Consider the following 25744-nt stretch of genomic DNA (forward strand, 5'->3'; position numbering starts at 1 on the left):
TCTTAGAAGTTTGAGAGACTGGCTTTTCGGTATGCATTGTTACCGTAGCAGATGAAAAAAACAAAACTAAGACTCTGACTTTCTCACACACGTTGAATAGATTTTTTCTTTTCTTTTCACTGCACCCTCATCAAAACATGCTCTTTTGTTGCAAAGAGCAGATGGAGGGCAGCGTATGGATATGTGAATTCAATCAAAGTGCAGCAAATGACTCCTTGCAGCTGTCTGTGCAGAATTACAAACTCACAGATAGCCCATCTTTTCCGTTGACACTTGGCCCATAATAGCATCATGCAATCCGAAGAGATAATTGTCCGTGTTCCAGGGTATTCATTTACAGGGGAGATAATCACATTAACTTGCCTTAGGTATCAAAATCATTATAATTGTAATCACAAAAATAATTATGATCGTAATCACACTTCCACATCACACAGTTCGCGCTTCCTTTGAACTTAGGGAACTGAAATAGGATTGTGAAATAATGATGTCGTTTGAGAAACAAGAATAATAATAACATTGGGGCCACGATGCACACTAATGCCTCGTGCAATCGGGATTTCCCAATTGCACAGGGCATCAGTGTGCCTTTAAGCAAATTGCTTTTTTTTTTCTAATCTGGACACAGGTGAGAGGTACTGCGTGAAAAAAGGGAGGGGTATTACATGTGCTGAACATGAACCCATTAAAAATGCTTATTGCACTAATGGCAATAATAAGACTGCTCAAAAAATAGAAATGAGACAGCCATTGAATGTTCGGGCTTGACGGTGGTCTGCGTTCTTCTGGCTGCCATTTTAGTTTTTCCGTCCGTGTCGTTGGCATGAATCGAGGATGGTGATGGAACATACTGTTGGAGACACACCTCGTCGAGGTTCTTTGTATGCGAAGTGAATTGCTGACTGATCTGAAACACTGGTCCGATTATTTTTGGACAGAGTCAGCAAGTAGACACGTGACAAATTAAAAGAACGGTGCTGGAGAAGGAAAAAAAAAAGAGGAAAACATGCTCTTTGGTGGTCTGAGGGGGAAGAGGGACGAGGAAAGTCACAGTGGAGTGCTGGCCGCTGATTAGAAGCCAAGCGGAGCCAAGCAGATAAGAGAGAATGGACATCATAATCAACTGCCACGGAGAAAGACAGAGAATGGAGCTCACTTCAGGCATAAAATGAAGAGGGAGCATTGTCAACTTGTCGTTTATGTGCCCCCACTTTGCCCGGAAAAATAGATTCGGGGCCAACACGTGCAGAGATAAGTCAGAGACTGATAGAGGCTTTAACAGCACCACACATGCTCTCTTTCTTTCAGCCTTTCTCCCCCAAGGCCGTCGCATGGAAGCGGGTGACAGCCGCAGAAAATGCTGCGCTTCCAACCCTGACAAGGTCCAACCGGAAAGCTTGTTGTCTCCACAGTCTTGTTAATGGGAACCAATCAGATAAGCGTGCCCGCAAAGTATAAAAGAGGCCAGGGTGACGGCTGCCGGTACTGGCCTGAACGGATCGAGATCAGGATAAAGTCTACGGGCTCAAGTCATGCCTTGATGCGACTCCAAAGAGTTAATAAGCTCCACTATGAAGAATGTGCCAAAATTAAAATAAAATAATGCTTTCGATTGCCTGCTTTCATCTAGAGTGCTAACGTTTGAGATGATTTCACCACCTTCCATCCAAAATGTGGTTGGTAAAATACAATACAAGCCTTGAGGGACACCTTCCACTCTTGCATTTAATTAATCAATCAGGGAATCCATTTTGTTACCCCTGAATAATAATTCTTCATCTTAGCAACCATATGAAGTCGCAATCATTGGACTCACCGCCTGGTTGACTGCTCCTTGGAACACACAGTTCATTTCAAAAGTGTCAACTCAATTTAATCACTGCCTATAAATCAGAATTAGGGTTGCAGTCTTTCCAGGGTCGCACTGACCCAGCAAGTGAGTTTTGGAATCGCGTGCGGTGAAATGCAAAAAAAAAAAAAAGTAACAAGACACATTTGTGGGCCCATCTGAACCTGAATACTTTCAACATGGACTTGACATCGGGGCAGGTGGGATTATTATTAGCCCGTCTGATTTCCCTCAGGATTCACTTTCCACTAACCAGGGGACAATCCAGGCTTGGCACAGTGATAGGATTTGGGAGCAGGTACCAAAGAATAGAAGAATTGGGTGTACCCTGTGCACTGGCAACTGGGATGGGAGCTCACGCATGCAGAACGGAGTGGGAATGAGACAAAGAAATTTTCTGACAGCGGTCGAGATTTAAATAGCGTGTGTCCATTTTAGGGGAGCGAATTGCACTTATCTCCTGCGCTCTCTGTGTGTCTGAGTGTTGATTATGCTGCTTAGCATGACAGTCGTTTTGGGAAGTGCTCAAAGGAGATAGTCCTGGATGGAGCAGCTCCTTCTCCAGGGCCGGGCAGTCTCCGGGGCGCACTGAGGAAAATGTGTTCGGCCCTCAGCCAGAGAGAAAGGGGTGGGGGGGGGGGGGTGCACTGGTGGCGGGGAGGACCTTCGCCGCATGTCTGAGCCAAATACCAGGGAGGAAAGTGCTCGCGCTTTCTGAGCAAGCCCTCCAGATGTTTCATTCAGTTGAGAAGAGAGCCTTTGTGAGATTGTGTGTGTGTGTGTGTGTGTGTGTGTGTGCAAACCGTTACGCTGCATTTGACAGCCTTCCACCCTTCTCTTCATTTGCCGAAAGAGGGAGCGATATCAAGCCCTATTGTTTCTATTCAATTAGCCGCTATTACCAGCGGCTGGTTGATCGGCGAGTTCATTTAGTCGAAGGAGAACAATGAGGCAGCAAGCTGTCTTTTCATTCAGTCTGCATTAATATTGTTCCCCCCTGCTAGAGAATTCAACAGGGCTCATCCACAAGGGATGAGGCGAACCCTGCAAACTGAAATGCCTCTTCTTCCCCCGCGCACCCCAATGTCCACTAACACAAAGCCAAAACGACGGAAAATATGAAGGGACAGTGTATTCGAGAGTGATTAACAGCACCGGCGGGCTGCAGTGCGAAACAAATGCAGAGCCGCGCTGATTTCGCTATAATTAGGAGCACCGTTCAATCATGCCAAATCCACAGGGACAGACAAGCGCCATTAGGTGAGTGCCTCTGAACAGCACAGGCAACAATCGGCTATAAATACTATTAACTGTTAAGAAATGAAACATCATCTTTCAAGATTGGTATTTGTTTTGTTTTTATGGCCAGTCTACACAATTTGATTGAATCATTACAATGGAATTCTCTGAAGATGCTGAATATTCATGTCAACGTAGTTCAATGGGAGGCATGAACATACATTGTTTTTCCAAGTCTATGCATTTAGCTTTTTGGAAACGCCTTGTTTTCAGTTGTTTTCCTGTTTTTGCTAAAAAAAAAATAAAATAAAAATCTATTAAAATGTGAACATCAGCATTGTTCCCCTTCACAAGAGTTTTGCTGAGAAGATTTTAACAGGCCCGAACTTGTGCTGAGCACTCACCTCTCTTGTTCAAGCCTCATCCGCTGAGTGTCCTCCTCAGAGGCGTGCACATCTTCAGCTTTAGATTTACTGGAGGCCCTCCTTTCCACTCTGTCTGCTGGCTGTTCATTACCGCGCTGCTTCCCAAACCTAAGCAAAAGAGAGGTGCAGGCGCATTTACTTTGCAATTCTCAGACTGCTCAAAGTCGCACGTCACCTCCCTCATCCGGCGAAATTCAGGTTAAACTGCTCAGAAAGGAAATTAAAGTGTCAAAACTGTCAGACTCTTCAGGTTCAGTGTGTACCGGGGGAGACGGCTGAGAACACAGTCTCTGCCATTTCTGGTTGAATTATTTGGTCTCCTTCATGTGAATACAATCAAAAAGAAAAAAATAACATCAAGTTTAAAAAAAAAATCGTAAACACCCTCTGGCATCCTGTCACCTTCCAGAAAATTAACAGTCAACAAGAGCAGTGACAGCTCCTGAGTAAGTTGGAAAGAATGACAGGAAACCAGGACGGATGCAACGTTGTCCCTCAACGTTGCAAAACTTTTACAATTTAATCACAGCAGTTACACACGTGTGGCGGTAAAGCAACGACAGCTTCACGGTGAAGTGGGAATAGGATGGTAAATTCCTCGGGTCAGCCAAGCTTGGTGCTGAGAGAATTAACGGCAGGGGACCCGCAGGCTGAAAATGATGAGGGATGGAATAGAGAAGAATGGTGTCCTCATGAGGAGACATAGTGGCGAAGTCAAAACCGTCATACAATATCGAGAACTCCACAATCGGACGACGTCAACATCATAACTCACACCAACGTGCTTGTGGCAGTGTGAGAGATCTGATTTCCACTTTTATACCTCCACAAATAAGCTTGCGAGAGTGGCAGAACTCACGATGACAACCAAGGGCTCACGCTATTATGTCCAAGTGGAATAAAATTTGCTGGGCTTTGGTTCTTTGTTTAGCATTCCAGCTTGGCTGAACATCAGCCATCAAAAAAAAAAAAACGACTCCTCCTTGGACCTGGCTGCTTTGGATGAGTTATATTTTAAAAATGTCTGCAGCCAGATGGGAGATTTTGTGCTTACGCCCAGCAGAGGTCAAGGTGATAATGTTTGGGAATCTCATCTGCAGACTACATGCATTACCTAATTAATTAATCAACAAATAGCTCCAGGAAGTAAGAGTCAGTAATTTATCCTGAGGCTGCTTTCCATCATCTCCACAGGTGACAGATTTCATTGTAACGTCCAAAAAAAAAAAAGGCTACTTTCAATTTATCTTCTGAATCAACAGCAGTGCATTGGGCAATTTGTGACTGTCAAATATATTGGCAGGTTTGACAGAACCAGGGCATCAGCAGCCATCAAATGAAAAGTGACCTCCTCCTTACTGGCAGCGTGAAACATTCAAGCGAAAGACAAACACTCCATATTTCCTTCCCTATAGCACTTAATCCTGTTGAGAGTAGCAAGGGGCTGGAACGTATCCCAGTTTACTGCAGGCAAAAGGGAAACTACGCCCTGGATTGGTCACCAGTCCATCGAGACAAGCAATAACATTACGTTTGAATTCAGCCATTCGTTTACTTGAACATCAAAGTATTTCCTACGGCCTTTTTCGTGTAGTGAAAAAAATAATACTACTGAGGAGCAATTACAATTATTTGGGTTAAACGGCGCCAGGAGGAAAGACAATTCAGTCATTTATTTTCTTTTTTTCAAACTGGCACTGTAGCATGAATCATGCTGTATTGACAGAGAATTTGACAAGGCTTGATAATAACATATTGATTGGTCACTGAAATACACTGCTTGAATAACAATAGTGTCTTTCAACCAAAAATGATAATGTTCATCCCTGCAGAGCCATTTCGAGTCTAAATGTATTCCGTCCATGCGCAGGCTTTAGCGGATCAAGGTAAGATGCAGCAAAAGAGGAAACAAAACTACAGTTTGATGAAAACGAAGTAAAAGGTGCCAGTGTGAAGGCACCATTGGATCTGAAGCTGCTGTCTGAGCGGTTGCACACAACATGCAGAGAGCGGAGCTCAAATGTATGCAAGTTGTGACTGTTATCAGCGGGTGACCTTGAACAAAACCGCTGTTAGATCTACAAGGTGTTACCATGGTTACCACTCTCAAGACTCCACAGAGCAAATTAAGGTCTGCATGATTTTGCTACCCATGTGATTTTTTTTTTTTAATTTCTTCATTGCCACAAATGTTACATGACCTCATTGCAGAAACAACAACTGAAGGGCTCAATTACAACATCGGAATGGATTCATAAAACTAATACAAATGTCACACCAAAACATTCCAAAACAAATGTCATTCATTTGAGGAGGCTTGTTTGATATTTCGATTAGATTTTCCTGAATAACAAAAGACGAGCGATGTTGTCATATCTGTGTAATATGTTTGTGGTACAAATTGCATCCTACTGAAAGCTGTTTACACTATTCTGGAAAGCTATTCAGCAACTTGTGAAGTTTTGAATCATATTCACGACCGTCAAATCTATATGTGTCACGTAGCAAGGTGGTGGTGGACCCCAAAAAGCAGGCAGGAGGGAGGAGCAGGGTGTATTTGACGAATTATATTTAATAAAACAGAGAAAACTGAATCCAAAACAAACAAAGTCCAAAGTATCAAACAAAACCATGACAATAAACTAACAGGAACAGAACCATGACAGAAACAAACATGACAGTTGCAAGCAAACAGCAACACACATGACAGTAGCAAGAAGCAAACAACAACACACATGACAGTAGCAAAAGCAACAATGACCCGACACTGAATGTTCGGGCAGGAGTCCTTTTATACAATTAATTACCAAATGACCAACAGGTGTGCAGCTGCCGGGGGAGCCCTAGAGTGCCACCTGTTGGTCCCTAAACCGAATCATGACAATATGTACTTGTATTTCTTTCTTTTTGTGGGTAGGGTTCTATTAAATCTTTTGTGTTGGACCTCATTCGATTATTGTCATTACCCGACGCAGTCTCCGGTGGGTGTAACCCTTCACAATATTCACCGTTTCCGTGTCAATAAACAAATAAAGCAGTTGCATATAATTCGCATGGGGCCTATGTTGCTAATCGTATTTACAGTAGCTCTCGCGTAGTTATTTTATCCATGTAAATCGACCAGCACATCCCCATGAAGCTACGATCTACTCTTCTGCTTGTGACTAACTGGCCGCGGTACTGTTTAATGATCCGTTCTTCAGCATCTATCTCACTGAGGCAAGCAGCAGTCAACTGAAAGTGATGAATGCACGCGTGCGGAGTTCTTCTAAAAACAACAAAGAAAGATGGAGTGAAGCGCTTGCGACTGAATGAAAAGATAGCGAGCACGCAGCTGGATAACACGCGCATCTGATCAATGAGATAGTGAAGCAGTGAATGCAGATGGGCCCAGAGAATAGCTATGACCTGTAGGAGTCACCCGCAAAGCTGGAGCACTGCGCCATCCATCACCACTTGGCCTGATAATGTCTGAATGGCCATCGAGCCTCATTTGGACAGTATGCAATCTGGCACGTGTCAGTTATATCAAATAGATTCAATGCTTTGATGGCGACTAATGTGACGACCCACCAGGAATAAAGTCGGAGCGTTCAATTTCCGTGTCATGCCTTGAATACATCTACGCCCAGCAAGCTCATGAGAGAAATAGACTTCAGCTATAGTCAATCTCACATTTGATATGAGTGTGTGTGTGTGTGTGCGTGTGTGATTTAACTTTAACCGAGAGCAAATCTACCCATACTGCGTAACATTGGATTTCAAATTTGGGAGCGACTGGCGCTAAGTGTTGCGTTGTGCTGTGCAGACATACCGCGCTAATTTTGGTTTCAGGCTTTTGTCCGTAAACAATTTTACATGTGTGGAAAAGATCCGTTCTGTCACTTGTCATTTTGCCCGGGTCTCCCAATCACGGTTTTGCACAGCGATGCCGTTTGCACCCGTCGTTCGGGTGGGAGATTTCAAGACGTGATCAACCATTGCAATTCGTCTCAGGGTTGCTTATTCACACACACCACGCTTCAACAAACAAAGCAGGCCTCGAAATTGTTGTCAGAGATTGCAGTTAAACTGTCTCCTCACAAACAAGGCAAACGCTTTCTGAGTGCCGTTGTCAGCCATGTTTGCCTCTTCGCATTTGACTTCATTCACCGAGAACACTTTGAGGTTGTACCGACTTCCTAGCAACCTGAAATGCGTCATTACTTTCAGAACATTAGCCGTAAAATACTTTGCATCATTCCGAGTTGATAAAGGAACGTGGGACTCAGAACGCATGAATAAACAGGATCCATCTACTGTATGGGAGTAAGTGACGGGAAGATAATTTCAAGGGCAGACATGGACGAGTCATTTGGTTTCTGCTTGGCCAACCTGAAAGTTAATCCGAATCTTCCAGGCGGGAGCTCCGACACGCATTTGAGGCATTTGCTGCTGTGAAGGGTGAAAAGAATAAACTTCACCTCCATTTACTTTTTCTTTCACCTTCAAGCAGATATGATGACGTAATTTGATCAATTTCAACGGCCGCTTTCAGATACGTTCACCGGCCTGTCTATTGTTGCAATTTCTTGTTGTGTGCCGCTGCAACGACATCACCTGCAGAAGTGAGCAAAATTTGATTTTCTTTCTTTTACGATAACATTTTTCGAGTAAATCTCATTAGCTCGTGCAAGTGCACCTAATCTTTTGTTTCGAAGTGGGGGATAGCTTTCACCATTGATGCCCCATCTGGAATTCCGACACAGTCGACAATTTCTGACATATTTGAAGGGTGACTTGTGGCTTTGTCAAAGAATAGTTTCAACATTTTCATTTGCTCACATTGTTTGGGGGGAAAAAAACGAAAGCAGAAATAACTTAATTTTGGGAACAGCAACTCTCATAGTACAAGATATCACGAGTGTGCAGATAAAAATGGGGCTTTTGAGGACGATGCCGAAAATAATCAAGGAATGTGAATCGTTCTATGAGAATGATTGGGACTTGTGTGACGAAAGATGATTTTCAGCTCTGGGGGGGAGCTTGCTAAATGTGTTCTGAAAGAGAAAGAACGCAGCGGGGTGACATATGAAGGGGTGAGAATGGGATTCAGAAGGTTTCATGCTGGGTGGGAAAGCAGTGTGTACTGCATCATGGAGGCATGAAATGTATTTATTCATGATTAGGCCATGCACTCGTGGGAGGACACACTGCAGGCAATATCTTCGATTGTTTCCAAAACAAGCCAGCTGAGAAAATTTTGGACTTTGGAGGAGTCCATTTCTGTGGTCATCAGTTTGGTTGTTTCGTATGCAAAAGTCACAAATAAAAAGAAAGATTTACATGCACGGGGCAGGCCAGCTTAATATTGTTTATATACAGTATATTTTTTTATCTCTCGCTCTAACTGCTCACAATAATATGCTAGTTTTATGGAGACGACATTTGCTTCTTACCAGTATTACCGTTCTTTGTAAAGGTTGCATTATGATACGGCCAAATAAAGTTTGTATCATTATAAGCCCACCGATGATAAACAGAGTTATTTTCTTGATGTAACAACGTTTCCATTTGTATCAGGAGCAGTCACGCTCAAGTGAGCCGACGTGTTGTCATCGCTACGCACATACACGCACAATGGATAACGTGTGCTTTCTGCACAATACAAAAAAAAAAAAAAAAAAGAGGCCTCCCTCAACATAATTGCCTTTAATGTTTCTCATAAATCGTAGCCCACTGCATGGACACGAGTGTGTATGTTTGGGCGTTTTTCTTTTGGCGATGAGAAACATTTCAAATCCCTGACACCCCCTGATGAAAGTCTCTCATTACAGCACAAATAAACAATCCGGATGTATTCACACATCCATTTGTTTGAGTGCGTAAGCACAGTGAGTGGGGAGGTTCTGAAGGAGAATTTACATAGAAACACCTCGGAGGGAAATTGGCATGATGGAATTGGCTGAATGGGAATGCGCATTATGCATAGGCACAGCGATAACCCCGACAAACACAAACGAGTACCACGCAAAATCCTACACGCTCGCAGACATTTGACGACGGTCGCGTTTAACCAACCTGGCGACATGCTCGTGCACAGAGATACAAGAATGGGGATGAGAATGCAGGGGGTGGGGGGGTCAGTGCTGCGGATTCCGAGTTGAGGCGCTACCGTTGGCGGCTCAGTCCGTGACCCAGATACGGCGCGGCACACTGCATTCCTAATGGTCCATTTTGATCGCCGACACTCTCGTTATCCTCAAGCCGGCTGCCGGCGCCCATCGCAGGCACGCAAAATCGGGATTCGGCAGACGCAGCAACCAAAGTATACTCGGTCCTTTCGATGATGGCAACCGCGACTGCCACTGTACGACACAGAGTGGCGGATCGGGTACTTGAGAAGGGGCACTGTGGTGTCACTGTTGTTGTGTTAGATTTTTGAAAAAATACAATAAAAACATATGTCGGGAGGGGTATTCATAACAACTTTCACCACAGATAGTAGAAACCATAATTGAGAGTTGTGGATTCAAAATAAATATGTACGGTACTGCGCGGAATTTTAATCAGATTTAATGTTTGGATATTTATTTATACTTTGGTCATTTTATTTTATCTTTTTCTCCTTGCAATTACTTCCTGTCTTTGTGATGTAGTCAATAAATTATTGACTTATTTCCAAGCTACTCTGCAAAAACAAAAACAAACAAACAAAATAGCCAGTCAAGGGCATTTTGTGTCTCGTAGACTGACTTTGGAATACAGGCATGGACACACACTGCTCTAAATGTTGCATTTGAGTCTGTTGAAGAGAGAAGACAGCAGAAGCACTGATCCGTGATATGCATCGCCCCTGACACCCCCCCCCCCCCCCCCCCCGCAACCTCCTCGGCATCCAGAGGGAGACGAGAGAGGTCTTTCTGTCAATGCCACAATGAATGTATGGGGCAGATGGGATGTGAGGAGGCGGGGAGGGATATGGGTGTGCATACCGGCGGGAAAAAAAAAAATGGGTGGGAGTGACAGTAATTGTGAGTAAAGTGAGGATGAGCAACAGAAGAAATTTGCACAAATGCACACCGCAGACAGGGTTGGATAAATAACCTTGGACACATCCCCGTGAACAAGAATTCTATCGTTGGATTTAATGATAAATGTCCAAATTTAAAGATATCATGTTGTGTTTTCCTTCCACAATGGTGCATGTGCAACTAGCCAGAGAATAGTCCACAGGTAGTTTGCACCCTCTAACATGCAGTTATATAAAAAATAAATAAATAAGGCGGCCCGGTAGTCCAGTGGTTAGCACGTCGGCTTCACAGTGCAGAGGTACCGGGTTCGATTCCAGCTCCGGCCTCCCTGTGTGGAGTTTGCATGTTCTCCCCGGGTCTGCGTGGGTTTTCTCCGGGTACTCCGGTTTCCTCCCACATTCCAAAAAAAACATGCATGGCAGGCTGATTGGACGCTCTAAGTTGTCCCTAGGTGTGAGTGTGGGCGTGGATGGTTGTTCGTCTCTGTGTGCCCTGCGATTGGCTGGCAACTGATTCAGGGTGTCCCCTGCCTACTGCCCAAAGACGGCTGGGATAGGCTCCAGCACCCCCCGCGACCCTAGTGAGGATCAAGCGGTTCGGAAAATGGATGGATGGATGGATAGATAAATAAATAAATAAATAAATAAATAAATAAAAACAATGTCATCTGAGTTTTTTGAGTTTTTTCTAAATCATCTCTATCGACATAATATATTGTCATAGCATCATAAGACTGATCATTGCTATATGTGTGTTATTCTTCAATGTTTTGTACACATTGTCGTATGTACTGTCTCCTGTAAATTGTGTGTCATTTACAAGGGATCAGCTTCAGTTTGTCCAGGCAAAGACCTCCAAATTGATCTTCAGGACAAGGCAGAATGCCTTTGGAATGCAATTTAGAAAAAATAAATAAAAAAATCAGATTCTGGGTTAAAATAATGTCAGTCAATGGAAAACCATGGTCCATTACATGCCAAACACGTCAAGACACGAACAACACGAGAAGCACTATAGGTCTGCATTTAATTGGGTGCCTTTGATGAAAATCACCGGTGTAATCCAACATCGATTGATATTACCATTGTAATTCAAAAGCAATTTTCACAGCTTACTCTTTCTCTTGCCCGCACTGTTCTCCTCTCCCTCCACCACGACCCATTTTATGGCTTACATGTCGAGATGTACGCACACATCAGCAGGTGGGAAGTCATCGGATGGGAAAGGTCATTTCAGCCAAAGGCCCCTATTTCATTACATGCTAAGCCCCCCGTGGTGGGATGAGCAGACTAGCAATGAGTTCTACAGTAGCAAGTGCTTCATTTAATTGTACATAGGGACTACATAAATACATTCTCAAATGCGTATTTCTTTTGTCTCTTCGCTATAAAATCAAGCGTGACTGGCATTGCTAATTGTAAGGCTAGCTTCCTTTCCACTTTCTTCAGAAGGAAAAATAAATACTCGCCCATGTGCATTGCCATTTTTATTCTGTCTCTTTTGGGAGTAAAAACATGAAATTTTGATTATGCAGTATCGACATTATCGACAATAAAATACGCATGGAAGGCTTTTTGTTCCTTTGACATGGAAACAGAAAACGGAAGAACGGCATCTGTCTACAATGCCATTAATTTGGGCAGCACTCCATTTTGGTTTAAGGGGGAGTGGCCTGCTTTTGAATGGAGTCACTGGAGCTTGTCGAAAATGTTTGACTGACTGATTGATATTTTCCGGTTGTTTTCATAAAGTGCAGGGGTTTGAAGTAGTGTGAGTAAGTCTGCCTCGACAATGCATAGAGTTATCTACCTGCTAAAACAACAAAGTTCATGTAGCCTTTGGCTTTTGTACATCACAGTAAGCACATCTTGAGAGGAGAAGTCAGAGACAATGGTCGGTCTGCGTGCGGTCCCTCGGGTGTTGTATCATTAGTAGTCGGAGGCCTAACAGGGAAGGGTGCACCGCTCCACTTAATTTGAGCTCTTTTAATAACAGACGAGAGGGTTGCGAACATCGGCTCGCCGCCCGAGACGCGGTGCGAGAGACATCTCTGGATCTCATTTCAGGTTGACAAGATTTCAGATTCAATTAAATCTGTCTTGCAGCACCATCTTTCCTCACACACAAACCAGACGCCCCCACGCTTCAAGGTCTCGATCGCCGCACCGCGTGATCATTCCAAACCTAATCACTGTGGGTTTGTCTGATGTAGGCCCACTGCTGCCCAATTTGATTCGCGTCAAATGGACAAAGGAATCGGAAGAGAACTTGGCGAGCCAAACCTTCCACTTCTTTGGTCTCCACCAATGGTTCGAACAGTCAGCTCTCAATCTCATGTGGCGGCTAAAGTCACAGAGAGTCCTGTCTTCCCCCTCCTTAATCTGATCACTTAATGTCTCTCCTTACATCTAAACACGTTAGCCTCCCGGAGAACTGAAAGTGGTGTCCAATTCGCTGAGGCCCGCAGCACAGCTGCTTCCAGGTTTGTAAAACAAGGTGTCCGCCCGCCTTCCCCACCATCTCCTGTAACATCGATGTTTGTATTTGCAATAACTGCTGATGTGTCCCCTGTGCTGGGCCTCGTTGCTACACGACCTCCAGTACAGTAAGTAATGGGATGTCTCACTCAGTCAAGTTTTGAGAAAGTAGCTCTGCTTAAAGTCATTGCCAGAACAGTAGTTATTTGAAAAAATACGGACCTGGTGACATTGAGTTGTGACTGTACTTAGGATATTGAGTTCTTTCTATAACATGTAAGCGTGACAGAGGCAGCTTAGTTCATCTATTTAGCTCAACATACAGTATAAGGCAGGTCAAAGACATAATGGACAAAAATATTCATAAAACTTGGCTCATCATGGAAATTTGAATCCAATATGTGGGTTTTTTTTGTGGTCATCACGAAGCATGATGTGTGTTTACATGTGATTGCGTTTGTTGCATTACGATTGTTATTTTTCACGTCGCGTCAGCTGTACTCAACACATTATGATGAGCGAGGTGGCGCCAAAGAGGAACAATTATCATTTTTGCCCAGATTACGCCGAGCAGATGTTGCAGCCCACATGTGGAGGTGGCTAATTGCCGTCTTCAACTCAACTGCGCCATAACACAAGCAGCATATGTGAATGTGCGTTGAGGATGACAGAGGCAAACAGTGGCGCATGGGGGTGGAAAGTCCGATTTTTATCAGGCAAGCCGGCGGAATGGTTGTGTGCGTATATAAAAAGCCAGGCTAATGCATGTGTCATGTCGGTGTGCTAATGATCCAACGGGCTTAGCAGACATCTGCTTTTCCCACCCACATAAGCAGAAACATTCATATGGGCTAAAGACATGGAATGGTGCAGGAACAGGCTAAGCATTTACTCTCATGCTCCACATTAGGTGGGTCATGCCTTTGTCGCATGGCATCTGTATTATAGTCGGTGAATTGCACACACGTAAGACCTCTACCACACCCACACACACACACACCCACGCAAACACACCCAGTGTGCTTCCACACTGCCTAAGAAAAATAAACTGAAAAAAGGCCTTCCACTTCATGTATTTCTCCACGCCCCTTTTCTCCAGCACGTTTCTGGGTAGCCTTGAGTGGGAATTCATCTGTTGGGAAGAGCAAGACGAGGAGGTCCCCTGGGGTGATGGAGGGTGAGGAGCAAAGAGGAGGCGGGGGCGCGCTGCTGTCACAGCCAGCTCCGATGTCGGCTGATGGCTCGACGTCAGGCGCGGTACTTATCAGAGTGGGGGCCGGGGCAATGAGGGTGTGTGTGTCTGCCTTTGGGTTGGAGAATTGGTGAGGGTGATGCCAGATCCCATTAACATGCCTTTTCATCTCCACACATGAGGAAACATGCCTCACACATGCAGGATTCACATCCTTCTTGAAAATGCACACTAACATGCAAACGGGTGCAGACTCACATGCAAGTAAAAAAAAAAGGCTAAATTGCTTGGGAAGCTTTAATCCTTCCCTGCGGGCAGACAGTTTCACGATGTCGTGACTGCGCCACTGTGAAAAGCTCCCTTCTTTTCTCATTGCACTGTTCCTTTTTCTTTTTATCCCTCTTCCTCCACTCTCCCTTGGTGCCCCAGTTCACTCCAGTGCACATGCTCCCACTCTCACCCATTCAAACCCCAACCCCCCCCCCCCCCCCCCCGCCCCCCTGGACTTCCTCGCCCTCGCCATGCCTTTCAATATTGCAGCTTCCACCAGCACATCTCCTTCACGCTACTTTCGGCCAGGAATGTTTTACATTTGCATGATACCAAACAATACCCCCCCCCCCCAAAAAAAAGAGCAGTAAACAATTTTGCTATTATTTGTTGAGGTTGAGAACATCCTTTGATCAGCTAAGTGACACAAAGGGTTGAAAAAAAATGTATGGTAATTTTCCATTTTCCCACTGGGGTATTTTCCACGGCAATTACATACAGTATTGTGCAGTATATATGTGCATATATATATTATTTCTCCATGCCGCATTGAACAGCAAAACATACAAGAAGTTAAATCACATATTCCAGGCATGCTCATGCAGGCTTGTGGCCTTCAATTGCCCTGGCAGGGGGCAGAGCGATAAGACAACAGAATTGGTATGAGATATCGAAGCAACACTATGCAGCCATATGCTTTTTCCACACTATACTTTGGACATTTTCCAGCAGTGTTGTACGTTTACAACACGTGATTAATTCCTATTTAAAAAAAAAAAAAACATGCAGTTCATTTGAATGAAAACTGGGTCATAGTTCTTAAATAAAATGGTTCCAAAGTGTCTCAATCACTAATATAGTCGGTTTAAAAAAATGCCAAGGAGAGTATGACTGTGAAAATCACATTAATGGGGTCAAAGTAGCATTGTAATGTAATTTCGCGTGATGATATGCAGAAATGGAGCTCCTCGAGTGCCGTCTAGTTATCAGTTTAATACTCATCCGTATACATAGGGTCAGGAAATAATGGGAATGCGGCTTTGATGAAGGAGGTCAGTCAATCAGTAGCGAGAGTCGGCGAAATGACACCTCATTAGGCATGCCTGAAGGCAGTCTCACGGGCCAGACCAAGACATCACTGCCATCGAGCACGCTAACACAGCCCAGGGCAAAGATTCTCACAACTAAACTAATCTGATAGGTTTGGAATCTAATGATCACACGTTATCCGCAAGGCAGGACATGAATAATCACAGATACTGGAGGAGTTTTGGGCTACTGCATCTTCCTTTCCACTTGCACTTTCCTATCCAAGTTTATATTTCATATTGCGGTGGTTTTGACATTATTGCCACGCATTTTGACGTGCCAGACTTCCAAGTTCGTTCCTTGTTTATGTCCTCAGAGGCTCATTTAGTTTTGGAGTCTGTGAAGTCAATTTTCACCTATTTGGTTGTGTTTGTTTGAAGACATTGGATTGTATTTCCACCATTTGCTCGGCTGTCAAACACTCCCAAAATGTATCTGCCAAGCTTCAAAACTCAAGTGTACTGCATTAACATCCAGCGCTAGAGCCATCCTTGTTTCCCTTAACGCACTCCCAATCGGGATGCCCATCAATCTGACACTGAATCCATATTCATCAGGCTGTCCAAAGGCCCTACATCCAAATGACCTGAAATTACAGCACCCATGCAGAACTCCTTGAAACCCCCTTGGAGGGAGCGGAAAACGAGACTTGCATGGGAGAGGAATGCAGGGATAAAGAGTGACAGACACAAAACCATCGAGACATCCATTACAAAGGATTAACCTCATCAGGAAGTCTTTTTTGATGTTTGGATACAACAGGGATGTGCTTACATGCGGAACTTGCTAATGTGTAGCATGTGCGTGATCTGTAAGCCTGAAAGTCTTGGATTTACTGACAAGACAAAGCCTTTGTCAAGCACAGAATCTAAAATCACTGTCGGGCTTTTGTTCGTTTTGCTAAAATTGCTCCCATCACATTTTTTATTTTGTTGCCTCTGGCAATTTTTATGACTAGTTTATTCTTGAAATATAAAGTTCTGCTATTTCATCTACAGGGATGCATTTATTCTCACCTATTGTCCTTTTTTTAACTTGATAGAACTGGATTAGAGGGGGAAAAAAAACATGAGGATGATAGAACAGTGCAGTGGGTGTGAGAGCAGTCAAAAGTTTTTGAGGAGGAAATAGTTTCACATCCAAGGGGAGGACAGGCAGAGTTTTGAGAGTCAGAGGCATGCTAATTCAAGAGTTTCTTCCTGCTCTCTTTTCAGGCGCAGGGACCAGGAGCTGGCTATGTATCGGGAGTTACGCTAAAACCCATTGTGTGCCAAAACTTAAATGGACTTGGCACTCAAAGAAAACGAGGTGTGAAGAAGTCACAAAGGGCACATGGAAGGGTCACCCGCAATCATGAAAATCCCTAAACAGCCTCATGTCAGGCTCGAAAGGCTTGCCTGTACCCAACGTTATATCGACTCATTCTTAGTGCAAAAAATAGTTTTCATCACACACGAGCCTAGAACAGAAAACAAGCAACACTTTGACGTGTCTCAATCGTGACCCCCAAAACACACTTGTCGACTTTATTGTTCATCGCTAAGTCACGTGATACGATACGCCTGCCAATCCCATTCAAGTAATCCACACGGAAGCAATTTAAAGCACAACGAGCCTTGCAGCCCATCCATCGTTCATTTATGACCTATTTAAATGTGCACTGAATCGACTGCCATCTTCATTTTTTGGCCATGGTGTTCACAAACTAAAAAGGGAAACTAGCTCAAACATCTTTGATGAGGTAAACACCAAGAGAAACCACAAGAACCCCTCAAATTGCGTAACAGTAAAAATTGAGATACCGTATTATGTACCTTCTGTCATCTGGTGAAAGAGCAATTGATCCCCCCCAGGTGATAAATTCACACAAAAAAAAAAAAAAATCAAATGAATTAACATCGGATCATTTCCCGCGGCACACCCGATGATCTTTCACGGAACACGAATGTGCCACGGCACACTGGTTTTGAGAAGCACCGGGCTACACCACACAGCAACAGTAGCCGCCGTCAACAAAATCTTAAGTTCAGGCGCGCACATGCTTCGTCATAAATAAAACATGTTGGCCTTATTAAAAATAATCTGTCGATCGTGCCAGAGGCTCTGAAGGTCCTTATCAACGCACCCCTTCACCTTCTCCCTGCATCCTGCTGGGTTCAAGGAGAGGAGCTCCTAATGAGCACTTCAACATTGAAGGAATGCAGACAAATTCTGTATGACCCTGTGGCAAAAAGTGTTCCATGGCATAAAGCAGAAAGCAATCGCTACTCAAGGCTACACAGCGAGCTCGGGTCTTACCTGAACATCTCGCCGAGCCCCTTCAGCACACCTTTCTTTGCTTTGTTTTTGTCCTTGTCTTTCTCCTTCTCTTTTTCCCGATCGGACTTCTTCCTTTCCACCTTTTCCCGATGTTTCAGCGTGTCATCTTTGGAGATGTTGCCATTGACAGCGGGGCCAAGGAAGAGGTCACCACTGGCGGACATTGAATCCTGACCTGATCGGGAGCTTCCCTCTGTGTCTTCGTCCACTTGAGTGACAACATGTGGGGGCGAGTTAAAGAAACATCGTGAGAGGTTAGACAGACGGGATAATCCGTTAAGAAAATCTTTCACCTATGTGTCGGATAATCGGGCCTGAATTTGATCGGAAGGGATGAAAGTAGACAATCAGGATGAAATCCGGCCGGGTTAGCAATTTGTGTACACCCCAATTTAGATGTAAGTCAAAATATGACTGAAAAACATCTTGTACTTGAATCCTAATACAAAACAGCGTCGACTTAATTTTTGCTCCTGATTGCATCAGAAAAACCATTAAGAGAACATTTATGTCTCACGTGGTTTGATATCTTTGAGCAAAACACACAGAATGCCGCAGCCTCATTAAAGTTGAATATATTTACATTTCACTCCCCATGAGGTTTGGAGTCATCTGAAACTTCAGTAGGTTTGCTCAAAGTCGACTTCAAATACGTGCATTTAACTTCGCCCCTTTGCCCACATCTGGAACTTTTTTTTCCCTCCTTCAGCCTATTTCACATAAATTATGAGACCGAGGTAGTCATGTGGATCGGGTTTGTAATTTACATCTGAGTCTAATTCAATTCCAGACATCAAATGGAATCCAAACTCCTTAGGTGATATACGGTTGATTAAACTCAAAGTTCCCATCACATCTAATAAGAAGTGATGTGCAAAATGTAATTAATCTGTCCGTAATTATACATATAGCGTATAAGTAATCTTGAAAAAGGCTCAGCGGGAACTTAATTGCAAATATGCTATAATCATATGATCCCGTCTTGCAATGAAATGGTTTTCTCTCCGAGATGTGAGGGTTATATGCAACTTTTGACATGATGGAATGCCATCGAAATTGCCTGTTTGGTGGAGGAGGGAAAAAGAAGGGAGGTGTGACACGGAAACAATGACGCATCTTTTTGCCCGCACAATCCTAAAGTAAATAAGACCCTACAAATTTTCTTTCTCTCATATTCAATCTTTGTATCATGATTGAAACGCAGCTGCTGCCAGTAGAATATGGTTGTTGAAATGGTCCGAGATTAGCAGTGAGGTAAATACAAATACCGCTGTGGCAATGACGCTGGGTGGAATCATCACGAGAGATTCTGCAAGCGCATTGGTATGAAAGGCAGCCATGTTCTCTACACGAGGCACCCCAAAGGTTTTCATTGCTTTAAAAGGCAGGGCAGACAAAAGGGAATCCGATGTTTCCTCATCGTTCAGCGCAATTTCAGGAATTGAATGAGTCTTCCCCCATTCAGAAATCGCAAAATTCCTTTCATACGTGAAAAGGTATGGCCATTCTAAAGACCTGACAGACAGCCCCAACTAGCCGGGGAAGCGTCGACAAAAGAGTCAGGAGGTAATTTGCAGGGGGAGAAAAAACGCCGGAATCGTTTTGGTGCCATTTTTGTGAAACGTTCATGCTTTCAAAAATCAAGAACTTTAAAGCTGGACTGTCAGTTCAGGCTATGACAGACAAGTACAATTGCTTGTCTCATTACAACACTTTATCTTTTGGCTCAAAAGTGCAGATATTCCTTTTCAGTTCTCTTTCAAATTCATCTTCAAAGGACACAACACCGAGTTGGACAAGAAGGAATGCATTTTGCAGAGCAGGATATCTTATGGGGACACATTTTACTTAGGAGATGCCAAATTATTATTTTATTTACATAAAAGTCTTAGAGCAGAGGACAGTGGGGGCTTATCTGTCAACTTTGACTATTAACCTCGGTGACGAGCACAAACTGGCTGCTTTTATCTAAATTGAAAAACAGAGTTATTTGAATATCACGCGGGGAGGGGCGGTGGATGCAATAAACCGCCGCGGCGGAAATCGCCTGCTTTCCCCATTTTTCTTTGCAGAGATAAGACTGTATTTAGTGGCTCGCCGACAGAGCTTATGAGAACAAAGCATTTCAGGCAAATATTTCCCTCTTTTTCAAACGATTCCCTCGTCCGTGTTTAATGGAATCCTTTGGTGGATAAATTGTATATATTGCAGTTACTCTTGTGGTGCTGCAGTATTATTACCTGTTGGCAAAGTAAAAGACATTCGGCTCACTATGCCCAACACATGCCTTTTTATCGGCAAACAGCAAAGAGAAATGGATACGTTTAGGAGCTGGTATGGATGGTGCAGGTTTTTTGGGGCGTTTTTTTTTTTTTTTGTGTTTGCTTAGAATAAGTACATTGAGGAATTTCCTCAGTAATAAATCGTGAGTTTTTCCTTTTCTGTTCAACTACCCGGTAATACATTTTAAGCACGTAAGCATGGGAAAACATGTTGCCATGGCCTTGAACAGTTTCAGACAGTATGACACTGTCTTCATATTAATGACCATGTAACCAAGACAGTGTGTGCTGTGCGCTCTGCGTGAAACCACAATTGTGGGAATGGCGCATAAAAAACTCATGTCGAGCAACTGGTGATGACATTTATTGTGTTTGGGAATACAGACGTTCTCTAAAGGCTGTATGGAAATTTCCAGTAGGAGATCTACCCTATTTATTGCGTCAAATTAATTGTTTGAGGCTCACACCCACCTCTTCTATACAGTACATAATACCCTACCTGTGCTGACCTAACAGAGTAAATGTAACACAGAAGTGTTTCGGAATAAGTTCTTTATAATGAAACCTTCCAAGGCATAATTTGAAAACCTCTTCAGGAATTAGGACAAAACTGTTTTGTAGTTTTAAGGAAAAGCCTTATCCGTGACGCTATTTGGGAAGGGTAGCATTCAGATTGGACTCTCGGGCAATGGGAAAAGGTCATGCGGTCTAATAAATCCAGATGAACATGGACACATCAGCCTAATTAGAGCCGGAAACCAGACGATTGCATATGACTCAAAACAATAGTGAATAATGTCAAAAGAACAACTTACGGATATCTATGCTGTTTTCTTCCTCCGGTGCATTGCTCGCTGGTTTGTCGTACGACTTGTCGATTGCCGCTCTGAAACTGTCATTGCACCCTCGGCCCCTGATGATTCGAGAGCGTGGCCTGTTCACATTGATCTCACCATTGCGTGTTGCTGCAGCCAGGGCTGTGTGGAGGCTTTCAAGGGAACTGGACTTTTTGAGGCCCAGCGAAGGTCCGACATTTTGACCTGAAGAACCGGGGGAAAAAAAAGAAATTGTGTCAATCGTGCATATACCTGTACGTGGTGGCACGTGGTGGAGTAGGACCTTGATTAGATCTAAACTTCTTTTGTGGAAATATTCGGTCATAATCAGAAGACGGTTGATTCATTTGCAGCCTCGCTGACTTTCAGCACTGTGTCCAAAAGACTTCACAGATGTTTTGCGTGTCCCGTGTTCCGAACATGTGTTCATATTTCCTGTGTCTCTGCATTTGGTGTAACATAAATGGCAAATATTGAAAATGGTTCGACATCTTCACACACCACATGGAACACGTGCTTGGTAAAATTTGACGTGTCGCTGCTCTGAGTTCCTCACACTCAGACATCTCGACGCAATAACACAAACCATATGACTGACACGCAATTCTCGGTCGGGGATCTGAGCATGTTTGAATTTGGCTCAATGAGGTGTGACCCACTGCTGCTAGTTGTGACCCCAGTGGGTCTTTAGGTGGAGTATTGCGCTGACAAAGACATATTACGCAAAGAAAATAATCCCCCATGTCTTTAAGAAAATAATGTAGTATCCTGTATGCAGTACCTCCCCCGAAATCTATTTGTTTTTGAGAAGAGTTGGAGCAATGCCAACTCAGGGAATGGGCTGATGAGGAAGATGAAGGTCTTTAGGGGCACAAGGGATTCCCCTCCTTCTGCTACATCTGCTACCAATGCACCTAAATGAAGTGCGGGTTATTTTCTTCCATTCATTGTGCCGATAGATCTCCTGTCTAAGAAGTCAAATAGGTTAAAAAGGTCAGCTGTTATCCACTGGAGTCTGTTTTGCAGACTGTTAAATGCACCGTCATGATTTTTAAACTCCATTTTATCCTGGATTTCATCAATACTAGTAAACGCGTCCAATCTCAGGAGAACCAGGAACTAATTTCGAAAGCACCATTGCAAATAACTAAACAATCCTATAATGCCTCATCAGATGAGTTTACATGCGCACCTTCATGCAGGCTCTAACAATGAAATAAAATTGTACCGTGGGCTAAAGATGCCATGGGGGGTGTGGTTATGCAATTTGCTTCACAGAAATGATCGAACTGGGTGAATGACCAAACATATGTCACCATGCAGTCGAACCTCTTTTCAATGTCCCTCCAGGTATGTTGTAACGAGGTTCGACTGTACTGGAAGAGCATAAAAATATTGCAAAGACACACACACACACACACACACACACACACGAAAGCATTTTGTGAAAAGCCAAGAGAAAGCAGACTCATAGAGCCAGAGAGCATTGCAAGCTCGTACAGGATGCAACAGCTGACGGGAACCAAAATGACATCTGCCGTATTCGGAACCCGGGAATTATCCTCCCACTCTCCATTCGGCATCACCATCCACTTCACCATTGTTTCTCACAAGTCTGGTGAACGGCAGAGATTCGCAGAAACACAAAGACGAGGGAAAAAAGCAAGGAAAGGAGAGAGCGAGAGAGAGAGAGTTCGGCCAAAGACCATTGCCAGCTGCAACCTTCCTTTGTTTTCATCAGAAAAATCCCAAGCTCTCAAGGGAGAGTTTGACGGACAGCTCTCTGTCTGCCATTCTATTATGTGATTCCTATCTCCAGAGCCTATGCGCTCTGGTCCTCGACGCCCTCTTATTCAAAGCCATGAAAATACATATTCCCCCATTGCATACAGACAAGCGTTTGCCACTCCCCACACGCCTGGAGGAGAAATGAAAATCATCGCACTGAAACGCACACAAAGAAAGCTAATCTCCACAAATAGCGGCCGCACCTGAAATTGTGTCACGTCTGGCGGCAAAACTTGGCCACCATTTTGTGTTCCTTAGGCATATTAAGTGCACGGGCTGTTAATTGGAGAAGATCCATTGCTATTAAACCTTAAAGGGGAGCCATGGCAAACTTCATGAATAAATCAGCAGCAGTTATTACGGGGACAGGAGCCCATACTATAATTAGAGCAGCTAAAACTCTGCAACCCGGCTATCATTCAGCATAGGCCCTTGCATGTAAAGATACGTGTACGGACAGCAGCCCCATTACACATAATTTATTCAAAGAGCCGGGATGGTAAAAGGGTAATTATGGTAAAAATAGCCTCCAAGGTGGTCAGGGAAAGGCCAAGTCCAGGTACCCCAAAGGAGGGAAGATATCCCTGGAGTCAGTCAGCCTCCTACGTCTCTGGCAGTGGGATATAATTAGCATGACAGAGGACGTCCTTCGTACTCTAAACATGTGTCGTTAAAAAAAAAAAAAAAAATCTCAATTAGGGGGATTTACCGGTAAAATCTCAATCAGGGTTACAGGTTGCCTTGCCATGAATGCTTTGCTCAACATTAATGGCCAGACTAAATCTCTTTGTCTCACCTGGATCTTATCAAATTATTTTCCACGACACTTTGGACAACTTTACACTTCCACATGACTCAGAATGACCCTGAAACATTTTGGGTGGGATTGTTTGAAGGAAACTTGACCAGACCACTAAAATCCCAGACCTCAAGTTATTCTATCACCCTGTGAAAGGTTGTCCCAGTCCCAGTATCTGCTACAGCATGACCAAAACAGAAATTGAGTCATTCCAAACAAAAAAACCCCAAAAAGAATACCCTGATTATAATGTTGGGAGTCCAAAGCCTTTTTATATGTAGAGGGTGAATTCAACAAACTGCAGTCCTTGCCAGAAACAGAAGGGCTGACATTTACATTTGCGTTTACATTTTCGATGAAGCTGATTGAGTTCTTGTGCAATTCTCATGCAACTCATACGCGGGGATGGGATATCATGGTCGCAATGTGCATCCAACCCAACTCATGGGCTGCACTGATCACTCATCATGAAGGCCTTTTATACGATGAATCCCAAATTATTCCTGTCTCCCGTAACCCAAGCGTGTCCATTCATTTTAGTAACAAGCTACAAAGCAGAGCTAAACTAGGCCTACAATGGATCAAATCCAAAAAGCCAAAGGTGCTAACGAGCAATTGACGCCTTTGCAAGTACTACTATTCACTCACCACTTGGCGACAAGTAGCCCTCAAACCTGAGCCGTGTTGAATATTTTCTTTGTGAGCGCCGCGGCAAATGATCCATCACTGCCGGTCACTATTCACGGCTATCCAACTACTTTGAACATTGTGCAGAAGCCGTAGGAGAAAGCCAACCTTGGCTTGTAATGAGTTAGTAATGGGAAAAGAGGGGAGTCACCTGTGTAATCTCTTTTATCGACCCATGGCACCATAATGGCCCATTGTAATAATTGAATAAAAGTCCAGGCACATATGCTTACCTCCACTGGTTCTTGCACTGCTGTTAATCTCATCGGCTACTGTTAAAGAGCACAAATAAGCATGAGAGCGATCATGCAACATGCAAAGAAGAGAGAGGGGACAATGTCGTTCGGGAAAAGAAGCTGTGTTATTTGAAAATGGGGTTTCAAAGTTGAGGACATTACATCCCAGGCATGAGCCTGTCAGTCACGAGGCTTACAAGGCACAGATATTCCTGCAAGCTGATGTTCCTCACATCTTTTTTTTTTTCTTTCTTTGCCCAATCTCATTCGCCATCTAAATGGAACAGGAACACGGGGTGTCTGATCAATTTAGCATATTTCAACAATGAGGCTCTTCAAAGACAAGAAATCCATCTGCTGCTGTGATACGGGATCACCCGGAATAGATTTTAGAAGAGAAAACCGAATTCCCTACGGCCACTGATGCGAGAGTTTGTCGGTGAGCGTGTGGAGCGCTTTGCCAAGGTAGTACCGAAGAAGAGAAGCCTCTGTAACGAGGAAAAGAAAGTTCAGAATTTTTAAAGGTCTTTAGAAGACAAACCGGTCGACACCGTGATTTTCAGATTATATGTCACACTTTTTTTTCCACAGCGTTCCTGGTCCTGCCATTTCAACTCATCACAACTAGAGTTCGTGCTGGCACCTGAAATCCCCGCTCATGGACTCTACCTTCAGCCAAAATGTGATACAGGTTTCTACAGGAAGCCATTTCCTACTAAAAAAGAACTCAATATAAAATAGAAAGACATATGAAGCGGCTCTGTAGCTACAACACGTTTTAATCTTCTGCAAAGCTCAACGAGTCTGTGAGTCTGTGTCAACTACTTTTTCCAGAGACATTTATGAAGCCGGAGGTCACTGATGGTAAAGAGAGAAGGCCTGGATCAAAGAGCCATTATTTTCAACTAGATTCGATTGGGTTGAAGTCTGGGCTTTCAAATGCTTCCAAAGCAAATGCATCCAACCGTACATGTGTGATATAATGATATTAGAAAAATGCATCAAGGCTGATTCAAAGATTGTCTGATAAGTACAGTAACTCAGTTCCTTTTCAGAACTAATCAAATAGACGAGTAAATGCTGACATCACTTTGGAACAATCGAGAGGCTTTTTTGATAACGTCCAGAGATAAGAGGTGCATTTGCAGCCACGAGCCGTCTCATCCCCCTTTGCACTCCGCTCACTTCCTGTCCTCAGACTAATCAGATTATATTTGCGACCGCCGCTGAAAAATGTATGCTA

The 25744-nt window shown here is 43.7% G+C and overlaps 1 protein-coding gene across 6 annotated transcripts in view; it reads right to left on the bottom strand.

Moving 5' to 3' along the window:
• The window catches only part of LOC147186834 (partitioning defective 3 homolog), a 176017-nt gene that overhangs the window by 41921 nt on the left and 108352 nt on the right, over window positions 1–25744 (bottom strand). For 5 of the 6 annotated variants that reach the window (XM_086101469.1, XM_086101466.1, XM_086101468.1 and 2 more), the window contains 4 exons: window positions 24499–24537; window positions 20971–21195; window positions 17853–18081; window positions 3493–3621 (listed from right to left, as the gene is read on the bottom strand). In XM_086101469.1, coding sequence (XP_085957595.1) covers window positions 3493–3621; window positions 17853–18081; window positions 20971–21195; window positions 24499–24537 — 622 coding nt within the window. The remainder of the gene's footprint in view (window positions 1–3492; window positions 3622–17852; window positions 18082–20970; window positions 21196–24498; window positions 24538–25744) is intronic. The other variant, XM_086101470.1, reaches the window with a different exon arrangement.

This window comes from Hippocampus guttulatus, chromosome 21 (genome assembly GCF_054856545.1).
Source record: "Hippocampus guttulatus isolate MCC_2025c chromosome 21, RoL_Hgut_1.0, whole genome shotgun sequence".
In the NCBI taxonomy this organism is placed as follows: domain Eukaryota; kingdom Metazoa; phylum Chordata; class Actinopteri; order Syngnathiformes; family Syngnathidae; genus Hippocampus; species Hippocampus guttulatus.